The sequence below is a fragment of the Phycodurus eques genome, chromosome 1 (genome assembly GCF_024500275.1).
Source record: "Phycodurus eques isolate BA_2022a chromosome 1, UOR_Pequ_1.1, whole genome shotgun sequence".
In the NCBI taxonomy this organism is placed as follows: Eukaryota; Metazoa; Chordata; class Actinopteri; order Syngnathiformes; family Syngnathidae; genus Phycodurus; species Phycodurus eques.
Window position 1 is genome coordinate 4,087,167 of NC_084525.1, and position 20,313 is coordinate 4,107,479.

General features: G+C 41.5%; 2 protein-coding genes across 8 annotated transcripts; both read right to left on the reverse strand.

Annotated features, from left to right (window-relative positions):
- Positions 1 to 2,720: 2,720 nt before the first annotated feature.
- dnase1l1l (deoxyribonuclease I-like 1-like) lies at positions 2,721 to 7,785 on the reverse strand. 3 transcript variants are annotated; one of them, XM_061673075.1, is made up of 8 exons: positions 7,530 to 7,785; positions 7,310 to 7,469; positions 7,152 to 7,207; positions 6,380 to 6,466; positions 6,183 to 6,304; positions 4,567 to 4,945; positions 4,274 to 4,370; positions 2,721 to 3,404 (listed from the first exon to the last, which is right to left on the reverse strand). In XM_061673075.1, the coding sequence occupies exons 1-8, from the start codon at positions 7,574 to 7,576 to the stop codon at positions 3,324 to 3,326; spliced, it is 1,029 nt and encodes a 342-aa protein (XP_061529059.1). In that variant the 5' UTR covers positions 7,577 to 7,785; the 3' UTR covers positions 2,721 to 3,323. The 3 variants fall into 3 exon arrangements, with proteins under 3 accessions (XP_061529059.1, XP_061529069.1, XP_061529050.1); XM_061673085.1 differs by having other exon boundaries at positions 4,567 to 4,724; positions 4,833 to 4,945; positions 7,152 to 7,469; XM_061673066.1 differs by having other exon boundaries at positions 7,152 to 7,469.
- Positions 7,786 to 8,566: 781 nt separating this feature from the next.
- LOC133400396 (TRAF3-interacting JNK-activating modulator) lies at positions 8,567 to 20,152 on the reverse strand. 5 transcript variants are annotated; one of them, XM_061673034.1, is made up of 14 exons: positions 19,841 to 20,150; positions 18,324 to 18,692; positions 16,706 to 16,790; positions 16,575 to 16,623; positions 16,137 to 16,164; positions 16,016 to 16,045; positions 15,202 to 15,297; positions 14,509 to 14,580; positions 11,582 to 11,710; positions 10,529 to 10,666; positions 10,309 to 10,444; positions 10,102 to 10,235; positions 9,202 to 9,318; positions 8,567 to 8,883 (listed from the first exon to the last, which is right to left on the reverse strand). In XM_061673034.1, the coding sequence occupies exons 2-14, from the start codon at positions 18,666 to 18,668 to the stop codon at positions 8,677 to 8,679; spliced, it is 1,566 nt and encodes a 521-aa protein (XP_061529018.1). In that variant the 5' UTR covers positions 18,669 to 18,692; positions 19,841 to 20,150; the 3' UTR covers positions 8,567 to 8,676. The 5 variants fall into 5 exon arrangements, with proteins under 5 accessions (XP_061529018.1, XP_061529027.1, XP_061529000.1 ...); XM_061673043.1 differs by having other exon boundaries at positions 19,837 to 20,150; XM_061673016.1 differs by having other exon boundaries at positions 18,324 to 20,150.
- Positions 20,153 to 20,313: the final 161 nt, after the last annotated feature.

A 20,313-nucleotide genomic window follows, 5' to 3' on the forward strand; every position in this document is an offset into this window, starting at 1 on the left:
GACTGGCGCTTGTGTACGGGGACGCTGTGTCGTAGGTGTAGCGTCTGAGGACCAACGGGCAGTTTGTCACACACTTGCTAGTAACTTGATGCTCACGAAGACGTCAAAAAGATGCATCGGAACAACACTGGGCCGAACGGTATCTGATTCGACACTGAAGAGGTCATAATGGATTCTTAGTCAATTTGCATCATATAGCAACTACATTACATTTACAAGCTTGATCAGAGCCAGAAAAATACGACTGCAACTTTTCAGGCAAACTACTCACTCGTGTTGAACTTCCCTCTCGGTCCACTCCGGTCTTGCCCTCATGTAAACCCTACGACTGTAGATAGACGGTGCACACAAATGAGTAAATCAAAATATATGCATTGTACTTGCTGATTTTTTTTTAATCAATTAAATTTGGCGTTGGCACGGTGGGCGACTGGGTTAGCACATCTGCCTCACAGTTCTGGGGACCGGGGTTAAAATCCCGGCCCCGCATGTGTGGAGTTTGCATGTTCTCCCCGTGTCCGGGTGGCTTTTCTCCGGGTACTCCGGTTTCCTCCCACATCCCAAAGACATGCAGGGTGGGTTAATTGAATACTCTAAATTGGCCGTAGGTGCGAATGTGAGTGCGAATGGTTGTTTGTTTCTATGTACCCTGCGATTGGCTGGCAACCAGTTCACGGTGTACCCCGCCTCTCGCCCGAAGATTGCTGTAATAGGCTCCAGCACGCCCCCGCGACCCTAGTGAGGATAAGCGGAACGGTAGACGAATGAATTGACAAAATTGGCACTCGTCCCTCTCAATCATAATTTATAAGAAATACTTGCTCACTTTATAGGGACTTCAACATGTTTCTTTGATGTCATTCTTCCATCAAACTAAAATATGATGAATTACAGAAAACCTGAGCCTCCACTGTCAGTTCAAAGTCTGAACTGAAAAGAAAAGCTCGCCCCCATAAAGATGGAGCAAAAGCATCTTTTGTATTTTCACCCGTCGATGCAGCACTTCATCACCACGCAATTTTCAAAGTCAAGTTTCCATTCTATATCCCCTGTAATATTTGAACGCTAATGCAAAATGTGATGACTTACTTGTCTTCAGGCAAATCACTCCTGGTCTACAAAAAGACAAACAACGATGGTAATTAAAAGTTTACAATAAACAGTCATAAAAAGTAAAGTAGCATGAAAGTATTGTGCAGTGATATAAAATATGTATGTCTTACTTACAGGTGTACTGTAGACATAGGTCACTTCCTCTGAAATAGTGTGAGGAGAAAAAAAAAAAAAGTTTGTGAAATATCAAGGCAGCTGTGTCGTTTACAGATGACCACAAAGCATCCTGCTGGGCATCTTGGGAATTTCCTCGTGCATTCCAGTACCCGAGATGATGGAAGTAGTGTAGTATAGTTGTGCTACAAAGTGGGGAGACTACATGCAGGTGGTCTGTGTGGGTAGGGCTGGGCAATGCGGCCTTAAAATACCCCAGGCACACACACACACACAAAATTCTTTTAATCCAATTTTTTTTTCTCCTGATACGAAACGAGTTGGTAAACATTTTTTTTTAACAGAAGCCAGTTTAAAAAAAAAAAAAAAAAAAAACAGAATAATCACCTAGGTAACTCAACCCAAATAAAATCACCCACCCCTACCTCCGGTGTGGGTGTAAATTAAATCAGGTGGTATGTTCCTTGTCAAGACTGTGCCAAACCAAAGCCTGTCATTTGCTAATCTGGATTACTCTGCAGCTGAACACATTAACTCCTCCAAACTTCTACTCAGCCTCTCTGTAAAGCTGCTCCATAGTTGTGATGGAAATAGGCAGGTGTACTTTCATGGCAGAAAACAAAGGTTAAAAGTGTGGACCCAGTATCCGTAAAACTATCAATTGCACTGTTTCGTAGTGGATGACGTGGGTCATGTCAGCGCTGCATTGTGGGATATGCAGTTTTAGGGGGTGGGCGCGACAACTCCGTCATTCTGCTTCAAATTTAGCCCACCCCTGGTGCAAAATCCGACACATGACAGAAATCCAAGGCTCAAAATGAGTATTAAAAGCACATTACCCTCTTCTCTGTAGTAGGTTTTGTCCGGTTTTGTCGGTGACGCTCTTTTCCCCTTGGCCATCGCTTCTCTTATTTTCTTCTCGTATAGATTTCGGGTGGAGTCTTGAGTTCAACAGAGGTGTGTAATAAGCAATAATAACATCAACGTAATGCCGCACAAGTAGCCGCGTGGAGTTAGCGAGAGATTTCGCTGCTCACCGAGGACAGGACCATGTTTTATCCCGTATTCATCGAGCAGGTCGCTGATCTCGTCCGCAGACTTGGCGCTCAGCGTGTACATATTGCTTTTGTCTAGATGACTGTTTCACGTGTTGTTAATATCCGACTTGTACTAAGTGTGGGTAGTCTCGGTTGCTAAAAAGAAATAAACTGGGCAGCCCTCACAAAACCCGTGGTCGCTCCTTTTGCTGCGCTGCTCGTCGTCAATGTGCTTTCCTGGCGAACGGCGTGTAATCCGCCCCTCACTTTCGCCTTGATGAGCAAAACAATCGCACGCTCAGAGTGTTTACTTCCGTCCTCCACCCGCCTTTTTTTTTTTTTTTAGCGGTCGTCTCTTAATACAGCGCCGCCAAGCGGCTGGCGGTATTACTCACGTGCATAGTGACAGCGCTCTCCCTTCTGCCGCTCACAAAAATGTATTTGCATGGCCTTTAACGGGTACTTCTGGGACAACCGAGCGATACTTCCTCATTATATTTTTTTTATAGCATATGCAGACCATTCCAGAATCGGCGAGCACTAACATTTTTGAAAAATGAACCTTTGATTTTATAATGTAATTGTTAAAAACAAACAAAAAAACAACATAATTTATTTTGTTCAGCTCAGCCATAAACGGTACACCATAAAATACGTCATTACTTCATAGATAGATAGATAGATAGATGATAGACATTTGGTACCAATTCTAAATAATACGACATTCAGGGTATTCGCATTCAGGGGTTCCACTGTATAATGAATACATTTTACGTAGCCTGCATTTGGAAGTGGAGAGGATCAATACATGATCAAAGACACTTCAAGTTTTGCAATATTTTCATTTCAGTGTTGTGCCGCAGGAATGGAGAAAAGAAGTGTTATGATACCTGCTTGGTGGTGCGTGAGCAACCACTCATGTTTAATTGGCGGACGAGCAAAAGCAATAATATACGGTCAATAAAACGGCACATTCTAATTTTATTTTTTTAATCCCTTAAAAAGCTAAAAAAATAAAATAAAAATAAAAGTACAGCTGATTGGAACTAGCCTCTCGGTCTACAGCTCACTTCGCAGGAGATAACGGTGGTTTGGCTTCAGGTCGACCTCGACGGGGAAATGGTCGCTCACCGCCAGGGCCTAAAGTTGAAGCACAAAGAACTGCTGAAACCTCATGGACAAGAAATTAGAATGTAGAAAAGTTCATTGATTTCAATAGTTTAAAAAAGGGAAACTTGTATACAGATTCACGAAACACGTAGTCAAAATACTGCACTATTATGAAGGTCAATGTCAAATTTCTCAATTCAAAATCATTTTGAGTGTTTGATAGCTGCAAGCAAAAAGCATCCAAATGATATAAAAACAATTTAAATCATGCATTATTTCACTGTTTTGTGAAGCTATACACTGTGTTCCAAATGATCATGTAAATGTTATTCTTCTCTGATTTTCCGAAATAGTTGATACAAATGACAGTTGGCATCATTTCCAAGTCATCAACAGGCAGAATGTAATTCAAACGTTTTTGAACATACCTCCCAATGATAACAGTATATATATTTTTTGGGGGGGGGGAAATCAAAAGATTTCAAATGCACTGTTCCAAATGATGACGCAGAACATAGGTTTTAAGAACTGAAAATGGTCATTTATTGAATTTGCAGCAGTGGTCATATTTACCGTAAGCCAATGCTGTTTCAACAAACTCATAAAAAAATCATAAAAAGTTATATTTTGATATCGAACCCTTTACTTGATAGCATCTTTACAATTCTGACATCCATTAAACTTGTGACCTTTTGGAGAGTTTTTGCTTGAATTTCTCGGAGATGATTTTGTTGGAAAATAAATAGGACTAGGCCTGTCGGCTCCTCTTAACAGCTTGATATATTCTTCGATAGTTTATTTTTTTCCCTTATATTTAGTGAATGCCCCGTTCACCGCAAATGACGTAGAAGGATCTGCATAAAGTTGTTGCCATGAAATATTTTCGAAACGATGTTTACCTCATCTTCTGTCAGATGGAAAGTCTCTTTAAAGTTGAACGGCTGAGCAGAGCCGGGCACTACGGTGGCAATAATCTCACGTCCGTGGACGATGATCCTGAAATTGGGATTCAAATAGTAATGGGGGGGGAAAAAAAAAAAAAAAAAAAAAAAAAAAAATTCCATGCAGGAAGGCCAGAGGCCATGGAATTTTTCAACATATAAAACAAAACATTACTTTTTTTTTTTTTTTTCCTTCTAAATGAAGTCATCATAACTGGATGCTTCGGTAACTTAACGCCGCTGATTCCGACCTGTCGTACGCGCAGCGCGTCTTCTCCCGGACGGTCGTGTCCTGCTCGTCTCCGATCAGCCACCGAAATTTCCGGTCGCTTCTCAGGCGAACGGCTCGCCAACCCTTGACGGTGACGTAGCCGCAGGCGGCGTTCAGGTCGCCCAAGATCATCACGTTCTGGTTGCACACGACACAAGTCCCCGTTTCTTCATCGAGCGTATGGCGGAGAGACACCAAACAGGAGGTCGTGTACCGTGTCGGGTTAGGAATTTTCCAAAAGAGCACCTCTGTCTTCCACTTCCTGCAGATCTCCCTGAACACAATATACAGCTCGTCCATCTCCTTCATGGCACTTTTGGGGCTGGTGTGCTGGCCAATGAGGATGAGATCCTTCATCACTCAAAACAAAACAAAACAAAACAATACAAGCGCTGTCACGTGATGAGGATTCTCAACTAGCGGGTCGGTGTCGGTTATTGAGTATATTCGGAACACATTTCATCGGTGTTGTAACAAATGAAGGTCATTGTTTTAAACCGTCAGTTATATGTACAATGCTAAACAAATGTATTTAATCATGAAAGTCAGCACTCAATATATGTTTTTTTTTTTTCCCCCCCATAACGTCCCCGAGTTAACAGCATCGGTAACTACCGAATTTGCTGATGGTTAGTACTCACATCCCCAAATGATATTTGTGATCCTGAAATATCATTTTGATTATTGTTGATTGATTGATTGATTGATTTTTTTTTACACCCAAAAAGAAACAAGGAAAAAAAGGACTATTTGATCAATAATCAAGAGGAGAATCAATTCTGAAAAGATTCGATAGTGCTAATGTGATATAAAACCTGCCGCATAATACAATGTTCGACATATGTTATTGCATTACTCTGTGTCTGACTGTCAGCTTTTTTTTCCAGTGCACCTCCACATCCTCATTCCACTTCCTTGGCCCATCATAGTGGAGAAAGAGAGCGCCCCCAGCCCCACCCAAAAAACAAAACAAAACAAAACATGAAGAAATGAACAGTTTATGCATCATGAGCAATTCATTGTGGCTCCTGCTGGTGTGTCATCTGGGCACCAGGGGGCAGTATAATACAGTCATAAAGATAAACGAAAAACACTTTCACTAATGTGTTCAAATATCTGTTGCTTAAATGGTTATAACACCACAGCGAGCGATGCAAATTGTTAGCCCATCTATGGCGTTTTCCATTACGTGTAAGCTTTAAGATAGCCGGGGGCATTCCTAAGGTAAAGTTGTTTGGTTGTTTTAAATATGCAAAGTGTAATTTTCTTAGTTTTGTATTTAGTTTGACAGCGCGGCAATTAACAGCTTGAAGCCTCTTTCGGTTTTACGATCTGTCAAAACTGCTGCTTGTTGCGTTCGCTTCCACCATACAGAACTTGTATCTCAAATTTTGGCTCGCAAGTCAAATCAAAAAAAAAAAAAAAAAACAACCAATGCGAATGACGACTCGCATCATGCCGGGTCGCTCTTATCTCAAGGCAGAACTTTATTTTCAAATATATATATATTTTTGGGTCTTCTTGTCAGACATTCTCAAGGGCGAACCGGAACGTTGATGTTGTTCTTTTTACGAGAGCGTCGTGTCTTTAGCTTACGTGTGGTAGGGGAGTGAAAGCGAACGATGAACGGTTCTCTGGAGAAGACATCTGTGTCATTGGTCCCCTGCACCTCGGGTTTCGGATATTGATACTGCTCCTTCACCTTCAGCACGTTGTTTCTATGGAGATGATGAGCGGGATCAAACGCCGACTTCAGGATGACTTCACCCAGACCGTTTGTCGACTGTTTTTACCTGTAAACGTAGACATACTGTTCCTTGTAGGTTTTCCTTCCAAGCCTCTCACTTTCTATGTAGGAATACGTGTTGGATTTGTCAAACCTGTGGAAAAGTTCAACAGTCTAATTCTGCCTGAAATGTGTTTAAAAGGAGACATTAGGATTTTGTTTTTTTTCACAATTTGTAACAGTTCCCACTTGTTTTAATAACGTGCTTTTATAACAAAAAAACAAGAATTACAGTACAATTCCAATTGTTTTTTAAAAGCCTCTCGGAACTTAGCCTGTTTTGAGGGGGCGGTCCTGATCCTCATAAAAATGGGTGACTGCGCTCCCTGCCACCTCTAGCGCGTAACCAGGAAAGGGGCGAACGAGGCAAGCGTGGAATTGGAGCCCGGAGCGGAGACAAGAGTGAGTGTCGGAAACCAATGTGAATAACGGTGGCAGAAATCGAGTATGTGCCACTGACCAGAAGCTAACCCTGTTGAACTCAGTGCAGCTCTGCTTACCTTTTGGCTTTGCCATAACAATGGTTTGGATCATGGCCAGTGGCTTGACATTGGCGGATCTTTGCCTAGCCTCGGTGCCAAGTCGTGAGAGGAAAAACTCGGTGTGGAGGCGGTTATTATGTAAGGGATGTAAATGCTCGCTCGCAGATGCATTTTCTGCTAGGAAAATATTCGCTTGGTTGTTTAACGTCACACTTGGTGGGTTGGCAGGCACTCCGGAGACTCAACGATTTGCTCCCACGCAATTACAAAGTCTGTTTTCCTTTCGGTTTGGCAAACCTGTTAAGATCTTTCACCAAGGCTTGTATTGCTCGTCCTTTAGAGTCGCGGACCTCCTGAATGAGACACAAGTCGCATCGGGAAAGAATCTTGCAAAGGAAAGTCAGACCAAAATCAACTGTCCAGTTTTGTGATGACATTGCGCTGATAACGTGTACCTTCAGTAGAATCCCCATAACTTTCTTGTTGCTCGCCTTGGATTCTCCAAAGCTCTGAATGTTAAAAGCGCAGATCTTCATGGAAAAAGCCGCGTTCAACGCACACAGCCCCACCGCGCACAGCAGACTCGCAGTCCTCACCGTGTGAACCATTACCGCCCTGCCAATGAAAGAAAACTGAGCGCGATCCGCTTCCCGCAGGCCCGTCACCTCCTCTTACCTCCACTTGGAGCAACGTCCAGCAATGCCGGGACCCGTGTGCCGCATGACGGGGAACGTGCGGGTCAACTTCACGTTTGTATGGCCGATGTGCTGTGTCAGTGCCGTATGATAATAGAGCTTTATCTGGAACTGCTAAAAGCACTCAATACAATCAACAATGACCACATGACCACTCACACAAATCAGCGTTGAGTGTGTTGTTTCTTTAAAAAAAAAAAAAAAAATAATAATAATAATAATAATAATAATTGGTTTGAGTGCAATTGGACAAAAGACAATTGTGTGTTTCATGGGTGTTGCTGTCCACACTTGACGAGAGCAATTTCTAAAGTGTTTGTCTCACCTGGAATATTTTAGTGCTGACAGAAACAGTGGTGAACTTGCAAAATAATTATACGGAAGTAATACACATTTTTGTAAAAAACTAATTATCATGATTATTATTATTAGTGGGAATAGTAGTAGTAATAGTGTCATTAGTTAGTATTATTAATTTATAAAGTACAAAAGTGATACAAATAAACCTACATTTTCAAATTTATAAAATATGTCAAAATATCCTTTTTAAAATTCACGACGAAAAGTTGGGGAAGGTCTGACAAAGCTGAATTCAAGTCAGCCCATTAGATAATAATATTCATATAATAATAATGCTATAAATAAATTGAATTCAATTAGTAAAAATAATACATAATATATTTATTATTGTTTATATTAGTAGTAGTGTTATAAGTATAAGTAATGCAAATAAAAAGTATCAGTGCTATAAATGGAATTCAATTATTACATTCATTATAAATATATTATTGCCATTATTACTATTAGTAGTACAGTATTATATTCAATACAGGTACTATAAATCAATTAAAATCTAAAATAATATATCATACAGTCACTTCTTTATTTATCGGGCTACAATACGTTAGTGAAAAATTTGGGGACAGGGCATTGACCTTCCATTTACAATTTTTAATTTAATAACAAAAGGAGTGCTGACAATAATCTGTAAAAAAAAAAAAAAGAATAAATCAACCATGACATTTTTATTGTAAGCATATATTATTTTCACACACTTTTGGATTCCAAGAAAATATCAACAACTAACTCTAAAACCGAAGGATGGCTATCCTCCAAATGTGCTGCGGTCAAATTGGCCTAAAACAGCCTGAGTGTTGGGCAGAGGTCATTTGCATGAAATAATTTTCTATCCGTCTCCTTATGGAGAAGTAGAAGTCTTCTAGTTTCTCTCCGAAAAGCGGATGCCACGGCTGCAAGACGGCAACTCCGGCCACAGCCAGCAGCAGCAGCAGCAGCAGCAGGAGGAGGAGAAGGAACCTGCTGACACGCCACATCTGCGCAAGGACGCAAGAAAGGCTTCAGCTGTGCTCATCGCGCTTCCTTTGTTTATTTTCAGGCATTCATGAACCGAACATGCATGTTTTTGGAAAGTGGGATTTCACTACGTTAGCTTCTACCACATCCTTGTCACGTGTGAGCAAAAGGTTAGCGCTTCCATGTTTTATGCTGGTGATTAATTTCGTTGTCACACTTGTGTGACGGTTAATGTTTCATTTGTCATCACAATTAAAGGAGTGCTTAAAGAGCGTTTTTTGAGCCACCACTATGTAAGCATTAAAGAAGCCGAAACTGTACACACGTGCACCGCTTACCGGTTCGCTGCGGTGGCGGCCGACTTTCCCGAGCTCTTCCCTGCACTGCGCCAGTCGAGCCTGGCCGGCCTGAACCTCTTGCGCCAAGGTTTGCAGCTCAGTCCGCAGGGCTTCGCACTGTGCAATCATTCACACGGACGGGCAATTTAGTCTTGGAAGGAGGAGGAAGCGCTGGGAGAAAACTCTCACAAGCACACAGACAGGCTTGAAAGGAGATTCCAATCCATCCCAAATTCCCATCTATCCGTCCATTTCCTGTACCGATTATCCGCATCAGGATGGCAGTTGAGCTGAACTTGGGGTGAGAGGCAGGCACATGCCAGACTATTCGAAGGTCACTTATACACTGCGTTCCAAATGATCATGCAAATCATATTTTTCTCAGATTTTCCTAAATAGTCAACGCACATGAAAGTCAGCATCCTTTTTAAGGTATCAAATGTTAGAACAGAGTTGGAATGACATTTAGTCATTCAATTCGAAGCATTCGGAGGCCATACTTACTGAAATCATGAGCTAGCTCAAACAAACACATCTTAACGGGTCAAGTTACATTGGAACATAAAAACGCTTCTTTGATAGCAGCTGCACAATTTTGACATCCATTGAGCCCGTGAATATTTTGAGAGTTTCCGCTCGAACTTCTTCCGGCCGCGGCGCGTATGCTGCGATAACTACAAGCAGAACTACGCGTTGAATACATGATGGTTTGAACGAAATGATGCAAGTTTTGAGTTCAAGCCATCATGGTTTGCGGGTTTGGTCACGTGACATTGGCAACGCACGCGTGAGAGCCGTTGTGAGCAAACTGCTGCTTGTTGTGAGCCGAGTTCAGCTCACTGCCACCATCCAGCGCTCGCATTTTAAATCTTGGAGAGACTGTGCTCTTGTCCCAGTCACCTCCTTCTCCTTGGAGCGGAGCACCTCCCGGGCGTGAAGAAGCTTCTCCTCCACGTCGCAGTCCCCTTTCGGCGATGCGTCTTCTTCCTCGGGCGTACTCTGAACGCTCACGTCCCGTCTCTCCACGGTGTCATCTGTCGGACATGTTTTGACGTGAATTCTCCGTGGTCCATGTCAAGTTTCCCTCAGAGAAGATTAAAGGCTTACCGCTGAAGTTCTGCGTTCGGTCCTGCACGAATTGGTAATATTCCTCCTGCAGGCTCAGGTTAAACTGCAGCTTGTTCTTCTCTCGTCTCAACGACACTAGCTCCTCGGTCAGCGTCGCTTCTTTGATGCTGGACAGCTGCGCGCACCATTTTCACACCCGCCTCCAGTTGAAATGTCGGCCCCCTCGTACAGTACATTACAAGGGCGTCCGTGTACCGACCTCGATGTGGCTTTCTTGCTCTCGCGCCCGTTCGCCGCTGGCGTCCAGCTCCTGCCGGAGTTTTTGACTTGTGAGCATCAGCTCCTCGTAAAGGCTCTGCAGCCTCAGGACGTCCGCTTTTGCAGTAAGCAGCGCTTCCTGGTGGCACATAGTTTGGCACGTGTGGAAAAAACGTTTGAGCATTTATTCAATAACCTCGAGATCCGTCTTAAAGTCCATGTACTAGTACGCTCTTTGTCCTCCCTCGTAAGATAATTCAGTGCGCTAGTAGAATGACTTTCTTACTAATAATGTTTTTTTTTTCCCCCCACTACAAAACTGTGCACTATAACTTTCATCTTTCAACATTATTCGAATTCTACTAGTAAACATCTGGTGCTTCACTTGTAGCCCTAGTAGCGTGCAGAAGTCAACAAGGGCACAGTTCTGCCTCACCAGTGACATGTAGGTGTCACACGCGTAGGCTAAAGTTGTCCTACTAGTGTACAAAAATGTCATACAGTAATGGAAAGCAGTATTGGGGAAAAAACAGTACGAGTAAGACAGTGGTTCAACTCGTGCACCCTAGTCAAAGTCAGACACAGGGCGTACTATTACATGGATCTTAAGATGGATATCAAGGTTATCTCCAAATGCTTGACACCTGTTTAAGAATTTATTTCCTCCCACATCCCAAAAACAAGCGTGGTAGGTTGATTGAAGACTCTAAATTGCCCGTAGGTGTAAATGTGAGTGCGAATGGTTGTTTGTTTCGATGTGCCCTGCGATTGGCTGGCGACCGGTGCAGGGTGTACCCCGCCTCTCGCCCGAAGATAGCTGGGATAGGCTACAGCAGCCCGCCACCCTCGTGAGGAGAAGCGGTAAAGCAAATGGATGGATAACCGGTTTCGCACAATCCTAGTATGTTGTGAAAAAAATGCAGATTCATGTTGGCTCAATTTCAGATTTTTGTCTTGAACTAACCAAATGTAACTGTGGTATTCGTGTTATCATTAATATTGCATGTAAACGTGTTCCTTGTTAGTAAATTGACTTGACTAGCTGATGTTTGACCTTCAGTGCGACGGTTTTGCTGAGGTCCTCGTTTTTCTCCTGGATGTCCCTCTGAGTCTTCTCTTCAACCGTCACTCTCTGCTTCTTCATTTGGAGCACCAGTTTCCCCGACGCCTCCTTGGGAAACATCTGTAAAGATACGCATGCGTCGTCAAATCTTCGAGGGTGAAACACGAGCCAGTGGCGCGCAAAGCGACGCTTCTACTTTCTGTTGTTGTTTCTATTGTAGCTGGATAGGACTTTCGAGCACAAAACTGAAAACTGTCATAAAGTATCTAATTAACCAAAATAAATTTAAAAATATTCAATGTATATGTCATAAAGTCACTGTCATGGTGTGATATTTTTTAAATAAAAGGCACAAACCTTTGCTGAATATTTGATATCATCACTGAGTCTCATGATAAAAAAAAGATGTATCTTTTAAAACTTTAATCTGCTACCATAAACAATATTTATAGTTTAAGTAACACTACACTGGGCCTGTCACCGAGTTGACAATGAATCAAATTGCACTGCAATGTGAATAAAGATCATTTAATCTATGCATGTTCAAAATCGATTTTTTTTAAAACCGTTTCTGGTTTACATGATAACTGTATTGTGTGCAGCAAAATTCATTTCAGTGTCACAGATTGACAGCTTTATCAGGGACAATCTATTGCTCACCAAGTACAAGCCCAATTCCAATGAAGTTTGGACGTTGTGTTAAACATAAATAAAAACAGAATACAATAATTTGCAAATCACGTTCGACGTATATTTAATTGAATACACGACAAAGACAAGATATTTAATGTCCAAACTGATAAACTTGATTGTTCTTAGCAAATGATCATTAACTTAGAATTTTATGGCTGCAACACGTTCCCAAAAAGCTGGGACAGGGTCATGTTTACCACTTTTCTTTTAACAACATTCAATAAACGTTTGGGAACTGAGGACACTAATTGTTGAAGCTTTGTCGGTGGAATTCTTTCCCACTCTTGCTAGATGTACACCTTCAGCTGTTCAACAGTCAGGGATCTCCGTTGTTGTATTTTACGCTTCATAATGCGCTGCACATTTTCAATGGGATACAGGTCCGTACTGCAGGGAAGCCAGTCTAGTACCCGGACTCTTTTACTACAAAGCCACGCTGTTGTAACACGTGCAGAATGTGTTTTGGCATTGTCTTGCGGAAATAAGCAGGGGCGTCCATGAAAAAGACGTTGCTTGGATGGCAGCATATGTTTCTCCAAAACCTGTATGTACCTTTCAGCATTAATGGTGCCTTCACAGATGTGTAAGTTACCCATGCCATAGGCACTAACACAGCCCCATACCATCACAGATGCTGGCTTTTGACCGTTGCATCCATAACAGTCCAGATGTGTTTTTCCTCTTTGGCCCACAGGACACGACATCCACAATTTCCAAAAACAATTTGAAATGTGGACTCGTCGGACCACAGAACACTTTTCCACTTTGCGTCAGTCCATCTTAGATAAGCTCGGGCCCAGAGAAGCCGGCGGCGTTTCTGGGTGTTGTTGATAAATGGCTTTTGCTTTGCATAGTACAGTTTCAAGTTGCACTTACGGATGTAGCGCCAAACTGCATTTACTGACATTGGTTTTCTGAAGTGTTCCTGAGCCCATGTGATGATATCCTTTACACATTGATGTCGGTTTGTGATGCAGTGCCGCCTGAGGGATCGAAGGTCATGGGCATTCAATGTTGGTTTTAGGCCTTGCTGCTTACATCCAGTGATTTCTTCAGATTCTCTGAACCTTTTAATGATATCATGGACCGTAGATGATGAAATCCCTAAATTCCTTGCAATTGTACGTTGAGGAACATTGTCCTTAAACTGTTCAACTATTTTCTCACGCACTTGTTCACAAAGTGGTGAACCTCGCCCCATCTTTGCTTGCGAATGACTGAGCGATTGAGGGAAGCTCCTTTTCTACCCAACCATGGCACCCACCTGTTCCCAATGAGCCTGTTCACCTGTGGGATGTTCCAAAAAGGTGTTTGATGAGCATTCCTCAACTTTTTCAGTCTTTTTTGCCACCTGTCCCAGCTTTTTTGGAACGTGTTGCAGCCATAAAATTCTAAGTTAATGATTATTTGCTAAAAACAATCAAGTTTATCAGTTTGAACATTTAATATCTTGTCTTTGTAGTGTATTCAATTAAATATAGGTCGAACATGATTTGCAAATCATTGTATTCTGTTTTTATTTATGTCTAACACAATGTCCCAACTTAATTGGAATTGGGGTTGTATGTCTTAGACACTATTCAAAGTGGCAGCATTATATCAAACCTGCTGATTAGTGGATGTTTGAAGAACACAAATTACTCGCAAAAGTCTGCCTATTCACTGAGTCAATGGGCTATCGAAGACACTCATTCTCAAAAATATTGTGGTGGGACACGTCATGGCATTATATGAAGAAAACATTATTTCTAAAATGTGTAGCAGCCTGGAAAAATATTTTTTGGGGGGGAAAAAAATCTTGTGTGGTGTGGGAAGTATAAAGTGTAACTATCATTTAATGCTACATCAACAAAGGCATGTTTTATTTTGGAAGAGATAAGGACCTGGGACACCTGTGGCCACAAAAATATTTGAATAGAAACCCCCTTTATTGTTTTGCATAGATTAATATTTGGCTGTTTTTTTGTTGTTGTTTTTTTTTTGCTTATACTTGTGTGACAATTAATATTGTTAAAATGTTCCCTAAATTATTGCCTGTACGTAATAAAGGTTTGATGATGCTAAGAGTCTGGGCTTGGAAATTTTGTTTTGAAAGTTGAAAAAAATAAAGCTTGACCAGCCTCACAGAATAGATTGTGGTCAACTTTGAGGTACCGCTGTATGTGTGTTTTTACTTCCACCAAAGAATCAATATGCTGTTTTTTGTTTGTTTGGTTGTTTTTTACCTGCAGGCCAGCTTGCAGCTGTGTCTCCAGAACCTTGATCTTGTTTCTCAGCGCATCCTCAGTGCAGCGAGCCTGCGGGTTTACAAAGGAAATGACTCGCTGTCATGCTTGTATTTTGAAAAGATTTTTTTTCACGTGCAAAGAAAGACAATTCTTGACAAAAATTCTTTTTAAAGTGGAACAAATCAAAACCGTCTGTCATGGGTGTTTCTAGCCCCTTTTGGGGGCTACTGAAGCACTCCCAGCACTCCTAAAATGTGAGGGATGCAAAAAAGATTTTTTTAAACTGTACGTTGCTTTTAAACAACCTTGGAATGTGTAAAACCAAAATACAGCACTTGTTTGTAGTGTAATATTTTAACAAAAATACAGCAATAGTACTCTTCCACTATGCTGTCCATCCTTAACAAGCTGACCTTCATATGTAAAACAAGAGTACACACAGAATCTGATTCTGTTGATCGACATTGCACCACCATGTTTTCATTTTAAAAAGCCATCCGTAACGCGCCCCTTCCTGTGTAAGACTAACAACTTGCGCTCATCTTCAGAGGCAAGAGCGGCGGCAGGAAACCGCAGAGCTGATCGGCCTTCCTGAGGTGACAGCTGCCATTCCTCTGCCGCTTCCATGACTGAGATGAGGCATCTCCAGTCTTAAAACAGGCTTTCCCGACTCGGAATGGTCGCACTTACGTTCCATATTGTGTTCAAGGCGTTCTGCAGCTGTACAAACAACTCCTGCAGCGCTGCCACTTTCTTCATGATGGCCTCCTCCCTCCACAGGCCCTCCTTGATAGAGGAATGGTGTCAGGGAAGGTTAAAGACGTGACTCTGCCCTACTAGCGTGAAATACATTGGATATAAAAAGTCTACACACCCTTGTTCAAATGACAGGTTTTTGCGATCTCAAAACATGAGACCACGATAAATATTTCAACACTTTTCCTCACTAAAGTTTCCCAAACACGTGGAAAAGTATGTTATGGTCCGATGAAACCGAGGTCGAACTTTCTTTTAACCATAATTCCAAAAGGAATGTATGGCGCAAACACGACAATGCTCATCACCGAAAGAATACCATACCTATAGTGACGCATGTTTGTGGCAACATCGTGATTTGGGGCTGTTTTTCGTCAGCTGGAACTGGGATCTTAGTCAAGGTGGAGGGAATTATGAACAGTTCCAAATAGTAGTTAGTGTATGCACAAAACCTTCAGACTTCTGCTAGAAAGAAAATAAAAGTAAAGAAAAGCATACTAGAAGAGCTGAACTTTATTTGGGGTTAATCTGAGGCCCGTTAAATGGTGGAAGGTGTGTGTTGACTCCCGTTTAACATGAGTTTGAATATGATTGGTTAATTCTAAATGCAGCTCCATTCCAGTTATAAGATGGTGTGCACTCACAAACTTAGCATACTTATCAGCAGAATGGTGACAACACTATCATGTAAACAACTCGAAGCTTACACCTTCACAATAAAATATTGAGGGACAACAACTAAATTCACCTGCATGTAGTCCTGTAATTGTAGAATATCCTGGAAAATACAAATGAAGTTATGATGTATGACTTTGTGTCATGGTTTTCATGTCAGTAAAAATAATTGTAAAAAATGTTTGCGAACTCACTGATTCTTCGATGGTCACAAGGCCTGGCCTGCAGAAGTGAACCGACAAATACATTTGCTTAATTTAGCAGTAATTAGCGTTATTTAACACACACACGCGCACACAGTGTAGTGTTACACACTTACAGTTACTGTCCCCTCAAAATAACTCAACATACTGCCATTAATGTTTTAACTGTTTTTAACTGATGGCAACAAAAGTGACTACACCCCTTAGTGAGTTCAAGTGAGTTCTGCTGAGTTCAAGTGAGTTCTGCTGCCAGAATTGCTAGCAACGTTTGAAGGGGTGGGGTGGGGTGAGCCTGTTTGTGTGGACGAAACAAATTCAATGTATAGAATGGAGCCTCTTCACAACAAAGACTTTAAAGCTGGCCACTCCAAAACCTTCATTTTGTTTTTGAGCCATTCAGAGGTGGACTTGCAAAGAAATGTCACTCACTCTGTCTGGACACTGGCTTCTCTCATCCTTTTGTGGGAAGCGTGCGCTGCTTGGTAAAGATGAAGAAAAATGATCAGATTGAATAGTGTGCTGCAAATGCTTTTAGTATTTAGTACATTATACTGGAGTACCATTCAGCCACCCATCATTGTCGACAGTGTCTACTTCATTTTCCGCCTTGACAAATTCGTCCTGCACCATCATCTTCATCAAAACCTGGGAACGCAAGTGGAGGACGTGAGCGCCTCGTTGTCATCTTGTCCCATCGCAAGCGGTAGTGGGAAGTCATGAAGTAAATGCCACATTCTGTACAATCTGCACTTTCTATTCTTGACTTTGTCAAAACAGGCTGCGTACTTTTTTTCAACCTTTGTGGATGGCAACACAAGTTGAGATCTTGATTGATTGAGCGCCTTTTGACCCTTGGAGGAGGTTAAGTTTTTCCGCCTCTAATAACCTCTTGTCCGGGGGAATTTATAAAGAGAGTGGGGGTTGATGCACTCCCCAACCAGTTGAGAAACCAAAAACAGCTACATGTAGGACCGTGAACCAGGAAGCACTAACAACAATCACACAACAGATTCAGAAAAGCAAGATATTCCCCATCCATGGCCTTCTTTCAGATAATTGTGTATGCTGACGGCTAGAGGAATGATTTGTGGCGTGACTTTTCTGTGCCAAAATACAAACAAACAATAAAACAAAAACAAAACCCACAGGATTCTGGCATTCAAAAATTCTCATGCATGAGATGTATTTTTTCCAGTGGTTATCATAAGCTAATTTAGCATTTTTGTAACTTAAGTTTGTTGTTTTGATGACATAAATGCCATTAAAATGAAAGCCAACACTAGCTCTTGGTTTTTAAAGCAACAACATGCTATATGATCATCACTCAGTCTCATGATAAAACAACAAAACCTTTTTTTCTCAGTAAGAGCACTACATTTTTATATATTATAATCTTAATTTTATTATTTTTTATTATATTGCATATTAAATTATTATTTTATTTATATTACTATATTATTAATTTTCATAGCAATGGCAGTTAATAAGAAGCTAAAAAGCTAATTTAACCTAGCATAGCTTTGTAAATTAATAATATAGTAATATTAATAAAAATGTATAATATGCAATATATCCATTCATCCATCCATTTTTTTATTTTTTTTTGTTACCGTTTCTCCTCACGAGGTTTGCGGGCGTGCCGGAGCCTATCCCAGCTATCTTCGGGCGAGAGGCGGGGTACACCCTGAACTGGTTGCCAGACAATCGCAGATATGTAATATAATGATAAGAATAATAAATACAAAATAAATAATAATAATAATAAATAATAACATACCAAATATTTATAATGTATAAAAATATAGTGCTCTTACTGAGAAAAAAAACAATTAACTTTTTATTTTGATAACTTTTATTTACTACGTAAGTTAATAATAGGGGAAATTATTTTGTGTGAAGAAGTCCCGTCCCCCGTCCCCCCCCTTCCTTATTGTCCCAAATGACCAAAACGGGTATTGTAAATAACTGACAGTAAAAAAATCAATCAAAAACATTTTGACTTTCCATTTCAGAGAAAGTCCTTTTTTTTTTTGGTATTTATTTTTTGCAATTACATAAGTACAAGGGTTTTAATCGGCACTCCTGCATTCGAGCGGCGTCTTTCATCCTCTCCCAGGTATGCCTACTTCGACTTCAAGTGCAGCGCGCGAGTGCTTTTGAAAAGGGAGCACAACTCACCGGCTCGTCGCTTTGCCGTGGGCCGAGCTGCTCCGACGCGCTCCACGGAGAAGAAAAAGCAGAAGAATAGCAGACGGCGACGCTCGAGAACCACGAGCTTCTTCTTCTGCGGTGGTCGGCGGGCGGCGGAGGCAGCGACCTCCTCCTCATGAACTCCACTTGTCGCCTGCTCTTGAGCGTCTGCTTCAGCAGCGCCGCGTCGCACTCCCGTGCGGGGATCCGGCATGACGTGACGTTCGTGCGTCGTCGTAGCTGCTCATGTTTCTCTGCTCTGATCTCCACTTTGCGATCAAAGTCTCTCACGGGGCACACTTGAAGCCCACGGGGACAAAGCACGACGTCCATAACCTGTGTCAAAAAAAACACTCCCTTCGCACGCACACACATAATTAATTATCACGCATAAAATGTAGAAAGCCATTTTTCTGTCCTACTAGTGTGCAGAAAATAAATAAATAAATACAAATAAAAATACTTACCACCATAATGAAATTAAAATGTTTTGCGCATAAAAATTAAATACAAATTAGACCTGAATAAATGTTTGAACACAAATAATTATAAATCGTTAAATTCAAATGTATTGTACTTCACCGCGTAATACAACAGAATTGTACTTAATAAATTGCACTGTACTGGATTTGAAAAAAACAAAAACAAAAAAAGTTTCAGCCACTCCATGTTATTTAATTCTGTGATTCTTTTGTGCACCACTAGAGGGACCCCGTGTACCACCAGTGGTACTCATACCACACTGAGAATTACTGCTGTAGTGAAAGACATCACAAGTACAACAATGTCGTTCTACTAGTGAGCTGAATTGTCTTATTAGTGAGGCAAAACTGTGCGTTACTAGTCCTACCAGTGACATTATAAAATTCTACTAGTTCATGTCTCGTGCTTCACTCATAGAAGTCCTAGAAGCTTAGCACACGGGTGTCAATTAGTGCACAATTTTGCCTCAATTGTAACATGTAGTTGTTCTTCTGGTATGCAAAAATTACAGTGGGAAAACACAATATATATATATTTTTTTTTTTAAAAAGTTTTTTTGGTTGTTGTTGTTTTTTTGTTTTTGTTTTTGTTTATTTAACATCAATGATGGCTAAATAAAGGTTAATAAGGGGGGAAAAAATAGCGATGCTGATTTCCGCAAGTGTGAGCATGTCGTTGTGTGTTAGCATTAAGCTAGCAGATTTGGGCTAATGACAATGGCAGTCCTACTGTGTTGAATACTTTGCATCACGAGAAGAAATATGCTATTTAAACGTGAGCCAAAGAGTTTTATGTTACTAAGCAAGTACAAGTACAAGTACATGACTTATAAATGGCGTGCCATAAAATTGTATTTCGTTGAGTAAATACACCAAATTCACTTTGTTCTATGTTCAACATATCTAGCTGAGTGCTGAAGGACACTAGTTCGGGAGAGTAGTAGATGATAAGGGAACACGTGCAAGGAAATGCACAGTCAAAGAAAGGTTTTCTCGGAACGCAGAAATCAGAAGCCCACCTACCACGCCATCTCACCCAGACTTCATGCGACTATTCAGAAATCCTCCACGTTTGTCCTCCCCACTCTTCGAAAAGGTCGTTTTGCTGGTCTGACCTTTTACACGTAAATCTTTCTGCCGAGCACAATTTTACAGGAAGTGAAGTTCCCTTCACTAGCACGTCATATGTTCCTCTATCTCAGCAGCCACTTGTGGCAAACTGAAGCCTTACCAGGCTGGGCCCAAAGATTACAGACAGATCAAGTCCCCACCTGCAAGCCGCCTGCATAAAACCTACAGCGGCATTTGGGGAGGGAGACGACCCACGCGCAGGGCACGGGGCGAGGCGGTGACGAGATGACCCCGCCGCCGGCCCGCTCGCTCGCTCGCTTGACCTGTTTATGGAACACCGCGGCAAACGTTGTCCAGCCTGTGGTTCACACTGCAGACATTCCAACGCATACTGTAGAAAAATAGAGTGTTTCGCATCTTCAGCG